At 43.4% G+C, this 15,433-nt stretch overlaps 1 protein-coding gene across 1 annotated transcript; it reads left to right on the top strand.

Annotated features, from left to right (window-relative positions):
• Positions 1-423: 423 nt before the first annotated feature.
• LOC110492858 (SH3 and cysteine-rich domain-containing protein 2-like) lies at positions 424-14,716 on the top strand. Its single transcript, XM_036946571.1, has 10 exons — positions 424-786; positions 1,190-1,284; positions 4,317-4,401; positions 4,630-4,742; positions 4,945-5,014; positions 7,258-7,310; positions 8,273-8,361; positions 8,861-8,912; positions 13,186-13,323; positions 13,437-14,716. The coding sequence occupies exons 1-10, from the start codon at positions 462-464 to the stop codon at positions 13,533-13,535; spliced, it is 1,119 nt and encodes a 372-aa protein (XP_036802466.1). The 5' UTR covers positions 424-461; the 3' UTR covers positions 13,536-14,716.
• Positions 14,717-15,433: the final 717 nt, after the last annotated feature.

Raw genomic sequence — 15,433 nt, 5'->3', positions numbered from 1 at the left:
ATCTTTGATCCAGTGGGTTGAACACAGGTCATGACCAGGGATCTTGTGTAGATGTGAGTGGCTGCGGTCAAACCCAGGTCTCGTGCCACAAGACTACGTTAGCCTGCTGCGCTATAAACTCATATGCATTAGCTTGGGAAGTTAACACAATTCTTCAGGTCTGTGGCAAGGTTACTCATTACCCGAGAGGGGTTCACCGAACCACCTTCGTTATCATCACATGGAGACAACGAAGTTATAGTGCTTTGTCAAATTGTGTTTGAATTCTGGAGTTGCTAGGTGCATACATGGATCTCAAGTTACGATTCAGCCCTTAATGAGTGCACCCTGCTATTCTGAACGATCAGTGTCGGTGATTTTGTCATTCCCCAGCCCTTGTCTATCCATGCTGACCTAATGTCTCCACCCCTCTCTTTCCACAGCTGCAGCGACTAAAGCGCTCCTTGTCCTTCAAGTCAGTGATGCGCAGCAAGAGCGTGGACAACTTCTTCCAGCGCCCCAGCAACGGGGAAGTCCGCCTGCCCTCTGGGATCATCCACGAGCCTCCGCTGACCTCCTCGCCACCACCCTTTGGGGAGACGCCCCTGACCTGCGAGCGCTCGCCCTCCCTCTCCCCTTCGCTCAGCCCCAACCCCTCGCTTTCGTCCCGCTCGCCCTCCCTCAGTCCCTCCCTCTCCCTGACCTCCAAAGCCCAGCTCCAGGGCCGGCTAGTGAAGACCCACTGTTTTCAGGAGCACGTCTTCCGTCGGCCCACCTGCTGCCAGCAATGCAAACACGTGATCCAGGGTAGGTCGATTCAGGTCCAGTACTCCCTTAATGCATAAAAGCTATTCTATTCTGACTACTGAGAGACCGTATGCACATCCAACACAATCTAGCAATCCCATGTGATCAGTGCAATGTTTCCACGAAAATTTTAGCTCTTGTGGCCAAATGGCAAGTTATGATTTTGATTGAGGATGAGTTCGAAGTAGATGTGGCTGATAATCACACTGTCCATACAAACGTTGCCTATAACATCTCTCATCAAAAGGGTCTCACTTTGACATTTTATAACCTAGTCCTAGTTGATTGATTGATGAATGGATTGTAGTGTGTGAGCTGAGGCTACTGTCGTGTGTGGTATGTACAGTATAGTATAGTAAAGGAAAGTACAGTACTGTAGCAACCTGGCTTCCCATCTGTGCAGGGAACTCCAAGCAGGGTCTGCGCTGTAAAGCCTGTAAGCTGGGCGCCCACCTCTGGTGCTCCTCTGAGCTGTCCCAACAGCCCTGCACAGGAAAGGTGAGTCAACTGCCCTATATTCAGATTTCCCCACAGCTGTCTTGTACTCAACCATCACAACCTAAGTAGTGGACTGTTCTAGAGTTGGATATCTACTGCTTTCCGATCCTCAACAATTACGGTCTAAATATTAGTATTTTATTGGGGGGGGGGGGGGGGGGCTTGCGAGGGGCTGAATGTAGTCTCAAAGTCCCAATCGTGTTAGAAGAGGATGAAAGTTTTTCCACTAAAGGAGCTATAAAAAAAAGGAAAAGAGGGGATAGAAATAGAAAGATAATTGACAACCTGACAAAGAGAAACAGCTGAAGAAAAAAGAGAAGAAGAGGATGAGTGAGAGCCATAATAAAATGATCCGCAATGACTCTCAATTTCTATATGTGGAACAAAAGCCGAGGCGAGGGCTGAGGCAGATAGCGCTGTTCCCCCCCTCCCATCCATCCCCCAGTCACCCCCCCCCCCCATCCATCCCCCAGTCACCCACCCCCCACCCCCCCACCCCCCACTCACCCTCTTCTCGCATGGATCCGATTTTCTCAAGTCAGTCGGAAAAATCAACATCTCCCTGCACCAGGCGCTGGTACTAATTCAGTGTGAAATGCGGTGTGTTTGAGGCGCTCGCAGTTCCCGCGGGACGCGACATGGCCGCCAGCAGCAAAACTTGTTGTGTCCGCTGCATAGTCATAATGGAGGAGAGACGGCAGCAACATGCTACAGTAGCTTATACATAAGTTTAGACTTGTGTTGCCCCCCAACCACCCCTGATCAGTATGTAATGAATTTTGGTGTCACTTTGTATGCAAATTAAATATGGCCCCTGTGGAGTGGGATTTGAATTTGAATTCATTTTTCAACTTTTAATTCATTTAATTTAGTGACGTTGTCAGCGTTCTTCTGTTGTAGAGTCAATTACAATGTATTTAAAATAATACAAGGACCAAGCATTATGAAAAGCAAGGTGATGATTTAAAATATATGGTGAGACTGGTAATTCACCTAGCCTTCAGATAGGCTAGATTAAAATGTCCACCATATTGCTTACACCTATCCTCTCTGATCGACACAATGCCTAGGAGATAGGAGGTGGGGGCTAGGAGTTAGGAGTGATGGTGTCAATACAGGATTGGGCACCAGTCTCGTTTGAGGTCAAAAGAGGGGCAATTGTGTGTTTGTCCAAAAAATCTTAATCAGTTGGACATCTTGGAGCCACATTGAATCCAGCCAGTGGGAATATCATCAAAGGTGCATTAGTAATCTAGCCCAATCCCCAGCCCAGACCGATAATTATAATAAAGGCACGATTGGGGTGGGGAGAAGGGATGATTAGGTAAGTTTGGTTCGTAATTCCACCCCTCTCAGCTTCATCCCCAAATAATACAAAAATAAAGGTTGTCGGCCAAGATTAACGAGCAAGAGTTTTGTAAACACAACTAGTTTAGTTATCTATTCTCTCTAGTTCTTTCTCATTCTCTCTCTCGACTCGTTCGCTTGTTTTCTCGCTCTCTTTCTTTCTCTCTCTCTCGCTCTCTTTCTCATCATCGTTTTACCCTATCAGAGGTGAAGCTGTAATTTGGACGGGGACGAGGAGGGCCCCAAGATAAGCAATAAGAGAAGCAATAAGCGTTAAATTGACTTTAGATCACTCCAGAGAAAGTAGAAAGTCACCCCTCCAATTCCCCACATGCCCTGCTGAGCACCTTGGGGCCATCTTGACAGCCAATAGGAACCTCTCGTCTCATTTATCAAAATCTCACGGTGGCGCATCCGTTATAACATATCCGTTATAATGAGACTAATCTAATCAAATGCAGAGAGGATACTCTGCTCATATAATAACTTGTGATTTATGTTTCCAAAAAGTTATATTTGGAAGAAGCGAGAATGATCGACCAGTTATCGCCACAAGACCGCGTCGGCGCGCCAAACTTAACAAAGGCATTAGCTCTTGGAGCCAATGCGAGTCTCCCTGCCTTGGGGGAGGTTGCTCGTGACGGTTCATGGTTCACCTTTTATGAGTATGGTTGACAATATTTTGTCGATGACACTGCCCGGTCCTATGTTATGCTTTCGGTTATCGGTTCTCATCACAAGACTGTGTTAGCCCACTGAACTGAAGCGAAGGCATTACCTCGGAAGCTAACACAAGTCTTTCGGGTCTTGGGTAAAGTGACTTATCACATTAGCGTGGTCCTGACACCTTATCTTCCCCTTTCTGTATAAGCTCTCATCCAGCCACTGATGACAGCTGTTGATATATGGATATATTTTACACCATGATGCCCCGCAAAGATGAAAGTAGAGCTATGCTGCACCTGGGGCGGGATCGTACAGGGGAAAACAACGACACAACACTGCTCCCTCTGTCAAACACAAAGCGTTCAATGACTCAGATCGACCTTTGAGTTCTATTCCGGTTCTATTTCTAAATCAGAATCCGTGATTCATTGCCTTGCGCGTCCGTGGACTATTTTAAGCCCAACAGCTTGGGAATTACTGTGGCGAATGTTGGTTTTCTGTCAAACGACAATGCCGAGGCTTTGTTGTGCTTGTCTAGCTGACATTGGGTGTGAGATGTGAACAATGCTGTACAGATAGACATGATAAGAGAGTGCAGGTACAGTTCACTGGAAATGCAGAAGGCTAAGAATCGAGTTTCACCTGTCTCCTTGTTCAATTTACAGTGACCCCCGGGCCACAGACTGCAGAGGGAATATCATACACAGTCAGCATCCGCTCTGCATACACGTATGCAAGCACGCACGAACATTCACACACGCACACACACACGCACGCATACACTTTCAGCTTCCTTTGTAAACCACAAGACTATCCGTTTACGGTGGGAAAGATTCTGACACTTGTGTTTGTCTGCCTTTCGCTGCTTAAATAACATTCAGCTGATAGGGAAAGAAATTGTTCTTAACTGAATTGCCTTGTTAAATAAAGGTTCAACAAAATGAATAAATAGGGACACTTATTCATCGCCTCTCTGTCTCTTCTCATCCCACTCTCCTTCTCTCCTTCTCGCCTGCTAGACGGGGGCCTTTAAACGGAACTTCAGCTCCCCTCTCTTGACTAACGATATGTTAGGGGTGGTCAAGGAAGCTCCACCATCGCAAGGTGAGTGAGTGTGTATGTGTGTGTGTGCGCCTGCATGTTGATTGAGGGATCAGTGTTGATGCTACATATAGACCTTTAGTTCATTCCAAGATCTGGTCTTTAGTCTGACACATTGTTTTGTTCTCTCTGTGTGTGTGTGTGTGTGTGTGTGTGTGTGTGTGTGTGTGTGTGTGTGTGTGTGTGTGTGTGTGTGTGTGTGTGTGTGTGTGTGTGTGTGTGTGTTTCTAGAGTCTGATAAAGGGGGAGTTGACCCTGTGTATGAGGCTCTGCGTTATGGAACGTCGCTGGCACAGATGAGTCGCTCTAGCTTCGGAAGCATCACTGAGTCCCCGATTCATAAGGTACACTGCTTACATGCACTTGAGTTCATAGATACAAATCGTCCATTTTAATATTTCTCACTATACTTAAAAAAGCTATGTGTTTTGATATACAAATGCTAACAATAACAGTTAAAACTGATCAGTATTTTCCCAGCTTCTTTCCTTTTGCACGCTGTCTTCTTCCCTCTCTGACTTGGCACCTTGTTCTTGTCTTCTTCAGGTGGAGAGAGTAGGGGAGGGACTGGAAACGCAACCAATCGTTGAAGAGGAGATTGTCCCAGAGACTGAGAGTGAGTTGGATCAAATTCCCCACAATTTACTCACCCCTAACCTATTACCTGACATCTCACCCCAACCTCTCACCTCTAAACCTCTCACTTCTAACCTATTATCAGAGATGGAAGAGGAAGTGAGACATCCCACTCTCAGTTTTTTTTTCTGGTTCATATACATTCAATGAACTAAGCGGACCAGACCCATCATTGGTATCTATGGGAGAGCCACCCCGTTAAGTAGATTAGAAATTACAATTTTTTTCAATGGTTAACGGCCAGAGTGAACTATCTTTATTTATCCACCATCTTTGCTATTATTCCCAACCCCTCCCCAATGTTTCCTCTAAGATTTTTCAGCACTGAGCAAATTTCAGGTCTGCTGAGTGCAAACTCGAACCTTGTGAAATATCCGTGCAACTTCCGGCGCCCGTTTTCTGTGAACACTGAGGCTGTACCTGCTTTCATTTACAGTTTTAACAGTGGCTAAGTAGACGACTGTGGCTATTTGATCATAATGTAGGCCTACCAGAGTGGCCTAACATGAAAAACAATGGAGAAAAGGCATCCCATAACATTTTAATATGGAAATAGGGTTTCTATCATTCAGCCTACAGTAACAGCCAATGTGTGGTGTTTGATGCAGGCCATGAGTCTTTTGAAAAAGACATGCTGGGCTTGACATTAACCTGTTTATCCACTTGTCCTTTCAGACGAGGAGGTGACTGAACACTTATTTTGTTGTTTGATGCAAGAAACCACTTTACAAAATAAAATGTATTATTATTCCCATACCATTATTACAGAGAATCAGACAAATTATGCTACCCTCTGCCTATTGGCTACTTAGTATGACTCGCTTTTCAAAAAGGTCTAGAAATACACGTTTTGTACTCTTGTAGGAAGCAATCACTCCCACATTGCTAACTACAAGTTAGCTATTACTGGGCTAATAACGCACAAACTAGCAAAGAATATGAACAAATGTGCACACGTGGCTAAATGCTGCTCTCGCATTAATCTCTAAAGAAGCGCATAATAATTACAACCACCCATTGTGTAAAACAGTCCAGTTCAGAGGGAATTGCACAAATCCATATATGGCAAGGGTTCATTTGCATATAGGCCTACTGCAGCTCTGATTGGTTATGGCGCACCAGTCTGTTTAGAGTACGGGCAATAGAATCCTATTACGATGTGTTCTGCCTACAGCAAAATATTTTGCATAGTTAGTTTTGCATACTAATACATGCATCATTTGTTTTGTTTTGGTATGTTAAAATGGAAAGTAGTTAATATTGCGTTGATTCTATTACAATTCCCATAGTAAAGGCAAACATTGCTAATGTTAACTCACGGGGGAAACTAGCACTTCGTGCTTCTCTGCGCGACTTGATATTTCTTCCGTGCGCGGCAGTCCCTGGGAAGCAGCGCCTGTGCACTCGCGTTGCTTAGAGGAAACATTGCCCCTCCCTATCCTTTCACTCTAAAGCACCCTCACTCCAAACCCCCAACACTCTGGGCTTTAAATGGTTGAGTCAACCTATTTCCTCATTATTTCAAACTCCTTTATCAATGTCATGTCATTTAAATGTAATTAATGTAATGTTATATATGTAACGTTGCATCAACGTGACTAGTTGGTTGAACTTGCAAAAAGTCAAGCCTGGACTGTCAACCATTGTCCTCCTCTCCTGAAATAATCTCTTTCATTATAGAATATCATTATACCCATCCATTACACAGAGAAGGCCTTCCATTGACAAAACTAGGTGGTCTGTCTGTCTGTCTGTCTGTCTGTCTGTCTGTCTGTCTGTCTGTCTGTCTGTCTGTCTGTCTGTCTGTCTGTCTGTTCATGCGTGTGTGCGTGTGTGTGAGAATATGCCTGTGTGTATGTGTGTGCGTGTTTGTGTATGCGTGCGTGTGTGTAGTGAATTCACCAGTGTTTTTCCATCTTCAATAAATCCGATGATATAAAGTACCGTGTATGCTTTAACTAACTGACCTTGTCTTTGTGCTATACTGCAAAGTGACAAGACCCCCTCCCTCTTTCTCTCTCTTTCTCTCTTTCTGTATCTCTACTCTCTTTCAATCTGTATGCTCCCTCTCTCTCTTTCACTCTCCCTCCCTCTCTCTTTCTGCTCCCACTCTCTTTCTCTCTCTCCTCTCTCTCTTTTCCCTGCTCTCGATCTATCTTCTTTCTCTCTTTCTCTCTCTCTCTCGTTCTATCTCCCCCTCTCTCTTGCTCTCTCTCCCTCTAGCTCTCAATCCTCCTGAAAGTGAGGCTGATTCAGAGGACAGGGTCAGTCTGAAGGTGCGTAGTCAGCATATCTCTTTCTCAAGTGTCTCCTCTTTCCTTTCAACCTTGAATCCCACTTCACCTCTACATTTAAACCCTCCCTCTGTCTATCCCTCTTTCAAACTCTGCTATCAACCTCTATGTGACTTTTTGTTCACCCCTGTTTTACTAAAATTGCATAGGCCAATACAGTACCATAATAGTGTAATATATGCTATTTACGATTGATTGCCATCCCAATGAGTGTACCCCCCCCCCCCCCCTCCTTCAGGCCATGGATGAGGCATGCAATGACATCAAACCAGACCTGAAGTATGTCAGGCTTGGATTTCCCCAGGCGCATGAACAATGAGGATATTTACTGCGATTTTGATGAGAACCTATGGCCAAATGCTCAAGACAGGCTGGACTCAAACTAGTGCCTGCTAAACATTGTCTCTTTAATTACTTTCATTTGATCACGTTGTGAACGATGTCGACAATGATCCCACCTTTGGTCACACAGAAATGACAGAAATGTTATGTTCAGTAAATTTGAATGTGTAGTGCAAGTGTATTGCCTAATGTGAAAACAGTGTAATGTACTGTCATTTACAGTACTGAAGCATACTACGTTCAATGGGCAATTTTTAAACATGCATATTGCATTTTTTGCTATTGGATTAACTGGTTGTTAAAATAACTAAATTGAGAAGATATCATTATTTTATGTTTTGGTGAACCAATCTACTCATTATATTTCACAGTAAATGTATATTTTGGATCAATGGTGAAAGATGTCCACAAGCAAAATTAATGCACAATGAAAGGTTTTTGAATGCAAGACCGGCTGCATTACAAGTGTTACCAGTTTGGAAATCTGTAGTAGGAGTTTTGAAAATTCACCACACACATACTTATGAAAACAGTACCAAAGTGATCAAATGAAATACAAACGGTGTGTATTAGACTCATTTGGTGTGTACGTGTGTGTCCAGACTCCAAAGCGCATCGACGTCCACTCTGTACACACCTATGTGGCTCTGTACAAGTTCATCCCTCAGGAGAAGAATGATCTGGAATTACAGTGAGTTAAATACATAGTACTTTTGTGTGCGTGTGTGCGTGTGTGTGTGTGTGTGTGTGTGTGTGTGTGTGTGTGTGTGTGTGTGTGTGTGTGTGTGTGTGTGTGTGTGTGTGTGCGTGTGCTCGTGCGTGTGCATGTGTGCCTGCACACGTGTTCGGTCATCTTCAGACAGAAAGTCAGACTTCGCATTACCACATGAAAGGTTACAAGTTAGAGGTAAAGAAATGGGCAGTGATGAAGAATGGATGGAGGGAGAAATGTATGTGTGTATGGGGAGGGGGTATTGTCGCAGTGGGCAGGTGAGAGAAAGAGGAGGGACAGGTGTGCAGTGCCAACACATCTCTCAGACCATCTGCCTTCTCACTGGGGGTCTGAGACGTAACTGGCAACGCTGTTGGAGCCACAGACTGAGAAGGACAGGCAGCCGGGAATGTGTGTGTATATGTGTGTGTGTGTGTGCGTTTGTGTGTTTAATCAGTACCTGTTGTTTCCCTCTCAGACCTGGCGATCGAGTGCAAGTAACTGATGACTCCAATGAGGACTGGTGGAAGGTGGGTGAAAAATAAATGTTTTTGTTTTGTTAGAATACTTTTTCTATCCTTCCGTTCTTCCTTCCTTCCTTCCTTCCTTCCTTCCTTCCTTCCTTCCTTCCTTCCTTCCTTCCTTCCTTCCTTCCTTCCTTCCTTCCTTCCTTCCGGTCTTCATTCATTCCGTCCTTCCTTCCTTCCTTCCTTCCTTCCTTCCTTCCTTCCTTCCTTCCTTCCTTCCTTCCTTCCGTTCTTCCTTGCTTCCTTTAGAAAAATGCAACACATTTGGATAGGTACAGTTGAAGTCGGAAGTTTACATACACCAACACATTTAAACTCAGTTTTTCCACAATTCCTGACATTTAATCCTAGTAAAAAATTCCCTGTCTTAGGTCAGTTAGGATCACCACTTTATTTTAAAAATATGAAATGTATCGTAGAGAGGATAATAGTAGAGAGAATGATTTATATCAGCTTTTATTTCTTTTTTCACATTCCCAGTGGGTCAGAAGTTTACATACACTCAATTAGTATTTGGTAGCATTGCCTTTAAATTGTTTAACTTGGGTCAAATGTTTCGGGTAGCCTTCCACAAACTTCCCACAATAAGTTAGGTGAATTTTGGCCCATTCCTTCTGATAGAGCTGGTGTAACTGAGTCTGGTTTGTAGGCCTCCTTGCTTGCACACGCTTTTTCAGTTCTGCCCACAAATTTTCTATAGGATTGAGGTCAGGGCTTTGTGATGGCCACTCCAATTCCTTGACTTTGTTGCCCTTAAGCCATTTTGCCCCAACTTTGGAAGTATGCTGGGGGTCATTGTCCATTTGGAAGACCCATTTGCGACCAAGCTTTAACATCCTGACTGATGTCTTGAGATGTTGCTTCAATATATCCACATATTTTTTTTCCCTCATGATGCCATCTATTTAGTGGAGTGCACCAGTCCCTCCTGCAGCAAAGAACCCTCACAACATGATGCTGCCATCCCCGTGCTCCTCACGTTTGGGATGGTGTTCTTCAGCTTGCAAGCCTCCCCCTTTTTCCTCCAAACATAACGATCGTCATTATGGCCAAACAGTTCTATTTTGTTTTCATCAGACCAGAAAACATTTCTCCAAAAAGTATGATCTTTGTCCCCATGTGCAGTTGCAAACCGTAGTCTGGCTTTTTATGGCGGTTTTGGAGCAGTGGCTTCTTCCTTGCTGAGCGGCTTTCAGGTTATGTCGATATAGGACTCATTTTACTGTGGATATAGATACTTTTGAACCTGTTTCCTCCAGCATCTTCACAAGGTCTTTTGCTGTTGTTCTGGGATTGATTTGCACTTTTCGCACAAAAGTACGTTTATCTCTAGGAGACAGACCGCGTCTCCTTCCTGAGCGGTATGATGGCTACGTGGTCCCATGGTGTTTATACTTGCGTACTATTGTTTGTACAGATGAACGTGGTATCTTCAGGCATTTGGAAATTGCTCCCAAGGATGAACCAGACATGTGGAGGTCTACAATTTATTTTCTGAGGTCTTGGCTAATTTCTTTTGATTTTCCCATGTCAAGCAAAGAGGCACTGAGTTTGAAGGTAGGCCTTGAAATACATCCACAGGTATACCTCCAATTGACTCAAATGATGTCAATTATCCTATCAGAAGCTTCTAAAGCTATGACATCATTTTCTGGAATTTTCCAAGCTGTTTAAAGGCACAGTCACCTTCTGACCCACTGGAATTTTGATAAGTGAAAACAATTGTTGGAAGAATTACTTGTGTCATGCACAAAGTAGATGTCCTAACCGACTTGCCAAAATTATAGTTTGTTAACAAGAAATTTGTGGAGTGGTTGAAAAACGAGTTTTAATTACTACAACCTAAGTGTATGTAAACTTCCGACTTCAACTGTATATCTAAGGGCTCCATTACATAGCTTTCACCCTTCCAGTCAAGTCAATATCAGAAAAGACATGAAAGCATTCAAGTATTCAAACAGGATCTACTATACTTTATGCAGTAGTGATGCACGGGTCAGCTATTTCTTCACCCGCACCTGCCCGCACTTGCTAATAACCGATCTGCAACCGCCTGATTATACAGTATGTAATAACGTGACAATCTGAGGCTTGCACCCGACTCTAACCCACAAATATAGAAAATGCGCTGGTTCTAGATAGCACCTTTTGTATAAGACTAAATAAACGCTTGTTCATAAATCGATAGAATGAATGTTTCAATCTAGTTGACATTGGGTAAAGTTTGTTTTCATTTCCCTCTTTCATCTCTGCTTCGTTCGTGCAGCAAAGACATTTAATGTACCGGGGAGAAAACGATAACAACAAAAAAAAGGGAAGATTTTTCATGCAACATTTTCAAATCACATCAGTTTGACCGGTTGTAAGAAATGTCCATGTTTTAAAAAAAATAATAACCCAACATGTTTTTCATAAGATTTCAGTTCGGCTTGGATGCATATATTCTATGTGGTTGGAATACGATCATTTTTTATGATGGTGACCAAGATAGCACCCCCACCTTTACAGACACTCCTTAACCATGCATTCATTCTCTCAAGATGCTGAAAGAAAGAAATCCATATTTCTCCACTCCTGTTCCTGAGTAAAAATGTACATTTGGTGTATAATTTTTACTCCAGGAAATGCTTTATTCTGCAGGAGTTCAAATTATATTAGGTTATGTGAGAGGTTATAGACCAACAGTCAGTGTCCAGATTTCAGTTAGGCTACTTTTCCATTTAACCCATCTAAACTGTACAGTTCCCTTGACGTGCCATTTTTAAGGCCCCGTCTTGTGACTGTCGAATTTGTATAGCGCCTCGCAATCATCACACATAACATAGCCGACACTGCTAACATCCTCTTTTACCACTTTACAAAATCTTTCCCAAACATTTGACTACTGTTCTGGCCCTCCCTTCTATTTAATTGTAACTTCCCATTTTGCAGCTTTTCTCTTCTTGAATTAAACTCCGGCATTGTCCTTTTTGCCTCTGTGGATCGTCATTAACTTTTTCTGCTCAAGTTCCCAAAAGCGTTTGGCAATTGGCATGTATTTGGTGTGCTACAGTTCAGCCTGGTCTCATAGACTAGACGTAACATAGTAAATGTGTATCCGGGACACTCAAATTAGTATGATATGTTACATTTGGTAAGACAGAAGGTTACTTAAGGCTAAAATGAAAGTAGGGCTGTTTGTCGGTTACATATCACAAACGTCTATCTTGGACAACTTTAGCATTATAGCTAATTAGCAACTTTGCAAATACATACTACTTTTTAGCTACTTTGCAACTACTTAGCATATTAGCTAACCCTTACCCTTACCCTAAACCGAATCTTAACCCTTTAACCTAACTTCTAAATTTAACCCTAACCTTAACCCCTAACCCTAACCCCTTGCCTAGCTAACATTAGCCACCTAGCTAACATTAGTGTTAGCCACCTAGCTAACATTAGCCACAACAAATTGGAATTCGTAACTTATTGTACGAATTGCAATTCGTAACATATCATACGAAATAAATGATAGACATCCACAAATTAATACATACAAAACGTACACCTGAGTCCAGGTTGTACACTTAGGCCCTAAAGGCTACGCACTAACGGCAGATAAAAATAATATAAGAAAAACCTCAATGTAGCCCATAGATATGAATTGCACGGGAATTATACATTTATGGATTTTTAATGGATTGTTTAATCTATATTCAACCCTCCCACCACCCACACTCCCTTCATCCACACAATATTTCCTGACCCTAAACATGCGAGGTCAACCGGTGCATCACAAATATACAGTACATCTCCATGAAGTGTTCTTAGACAATAGAGAGAGTAGTGGCTTTATCTCGGTACAAGTTGCAGATAAGCACAGATCTAGGATCATCTTAACTTCCCCCAATTCTACCTTTAACAATTAGGTGGGGAAAAGCAAAACTGACCTTAAATCAGTGTCTTTGGGCAACTTTGGTTTAGCCGAGCTAGTAAGTCAGTAAGCGGAGCAGGATGTAATGAAAGTTTTATGTGCTTTGCCTTTTGGTTTGGCCTAATGGATGTAAGGTGAGCCCAGATGGAAAGGCAATCGCCCAGCTCACACAGTCACACGCAAACACGTTGGCACACAAGCGTGCACCATTTGTTCAAACAATAAAAAAGTGCTGTATCTACATGAATTGCCATTTGTCTATTGGCATTCGGCGTTTACACACCTTTTTATCACTACATCCCTGAGAATATACTAGCATAGTGTAATTAATTATCTTAACTATGTTCTGCCGTGTGTTCACAGGGGAAAAGCAAAGACAAGCTGGGCTTCTTCCCCGCCAACTTTGTACAGAGAGTGCGCCCAGGTGAGCGTGTGTGGAAGGTCACGGGTGGTTTCCATGGTGACCGTGACAGAGGGCAGATGACTGTGAAAGAGTCTCAGGTACGCTGACGCACAAGCACACAACACGTGCGCACACACACACACACACACACACACACACACACACACACAAGCACCTGTACTAAACACACACCTTTCTTTTCTCAAACTAGATCTGTGTGGGGAAGAACGAAGAGTTGGACGGTTTCCTAAAGCTGAGCAGTGGGAAGAAGAGAGGTCTAGTCCCTTCCAAGTACCTTCTGGAGATATGACTTCCGTCAAAGAAGAGAATTCTCTGTGTCCCGACCCTCGTTCTGCCCTGAAGACCACCCTCTATCAGGAGCGCTTCCCTAACACCTCACTGACTGCCAACTCCCTGGATGTGGAAATGGACCCTCCCACCAACACCAGAAAACATAGAGAGGGAGGGAGAATATGGTGGACACTGGCCAGGATTGAATTGGTTTCACTGCTTTGCTTGGAGTCGTGAAATAATTTTGAGAGAAAGGAGGGGGGAGGGCTTCTGTTGAGCTAGCTGCTTTACCTGTGGTGTACCCTCACACTCTTTTACCTGTTCACGCACACAGACACAAACACACACACACACACACACACACACACACACACACACACACACACACACACACTGCACAAAGATACTGATGCTAACAATGGCCCTGGAGCTTGGGCGGCGTGACTGTAGCAGGCAGTGGTTGTCTGAAAGATGTATGGATACCTCACAATCTACACAAGCACAGCTTCTGCTTGAGCCAAGGTGGAGAAGACTGGCAGTTATTCGCCGTGTGGTCGTGTGACCTTTTGGATTTCATGTGAAAGTGAAATTTGGACGTTTTTGTGAGTCCAAGTTCTGTAGCATTTTATTGTAGCAGCTTGTTGCGACAAAGCTCTTTTCCTTTGAGGTTGTCCTCCCAGCCAGATATGGTATAGCCGCATTCCCTGTGGCACAGATTATTTAGCACATTGGGGCAAACCAAAGTGGGTAGGTGGTGGGGGTAGAAGGGAGCCTCAAGGGCCCTATGCTTGATTTGAGGATTGTAGCTTGGACAATGTAATTGAAAGTGTACTGTTGAGTCAAATTTATTGATGCATGCTTCACTCACTCCCTGACCATTGGGAGGTTCAGGTCCTAGCATTTAATCTTTGTTAACCACCTTCTTTGCTTTACATTGCTCAATCCCATTTGACAATTTGTTTAGCTAAATGGCTAACAGTTTTTTTTGGTGCAAAATGGCTTCCGTGGTATCATCCAGGTGGGTGCCTATAGGTGTTGGATGAGGTTTAAAGTGCTCCGAGCATCAGGAAAAGCGCTAAATAATATCAAATCCATGATCGTCAATGATCTTTACTATTAAGAAGGGTTTAGCCAGGAGAGCGAGGGGAGACAGACACACATGTTAATCCTGCTGTGATGTCCTTCCCAACGATGCGTGATTATTTGGGACCTCTGTCCCTCTTCCCCTATTTATTTTCCCCACCTCTCTGTCTGTCACACATGCTCTCTGTCTAGCACTCTCTCCCTCTCTGTGATCACTGAAGGCTTAGAGCTCTGTGACTGCAGCAGAGGTCACAGCGGTCACAGCACTGAGACAGTGTAGCATGATAAGACACTCAGACACAAAGCTTAACCTAAAAGTCAGATTCCTCCCTCTATATGGGCTCCTCCGCAGGCCTCTGGATGTCAGCCATTTTCATAGCATTTTATTGTAAGTTAGTAATTCATTATTCTCATGGAATGTGTTGGGATGCAACCACCCGACATATTATTTTCACATGCGCTGTCCTCTGCCCTTTTGGTAATGCCATGTTGTGGGTTTTTTTCTTCTGCAGAGAAATAGTCTGTATCTTGTGTTGAAACATACCATTCTAACACTCTCAAATGCCTGTTTTTGTGTATCCCACTGAATTGAGAGTGAAATTTCTACGAAACACGGGATACAACGTCCTGTGGATGTCATTACTTCCTTTACTGATTTATTCACTCTAGGATTCACTCTGTAGCAGTCAGAAGCTTTCTTGGCAATAACCACTTAGTACCAGTCAAAAGTTTGGACACACCTACTCATTCAAGGGTTTTTCTTTATTTTTACTATTTTCTACATTGTAGAATAACAGTGAAAACATCAAAACTATGAAATAACACATGGAATCA

This window comes from Oncorhynchus mykiss, chromosome 16 (assembly GCF_013265735.2).
Source record: "Oncorhynchus mykiss isolate Arlee chromosome 16, USDA_OmykA_1.1, whole genome shotgun sequence".
Taxonomy (NCBI): domain Eukaryota; kingdom Metazoa; phylum Chordata; class Actinopteri; order Salmoniformes; family Salmonidae; genus Oncorhynchus; species Oncorhynchus mykiss.
This window is presented reverse-complemented; position numbering and strand designations above follow the sequence as displayed.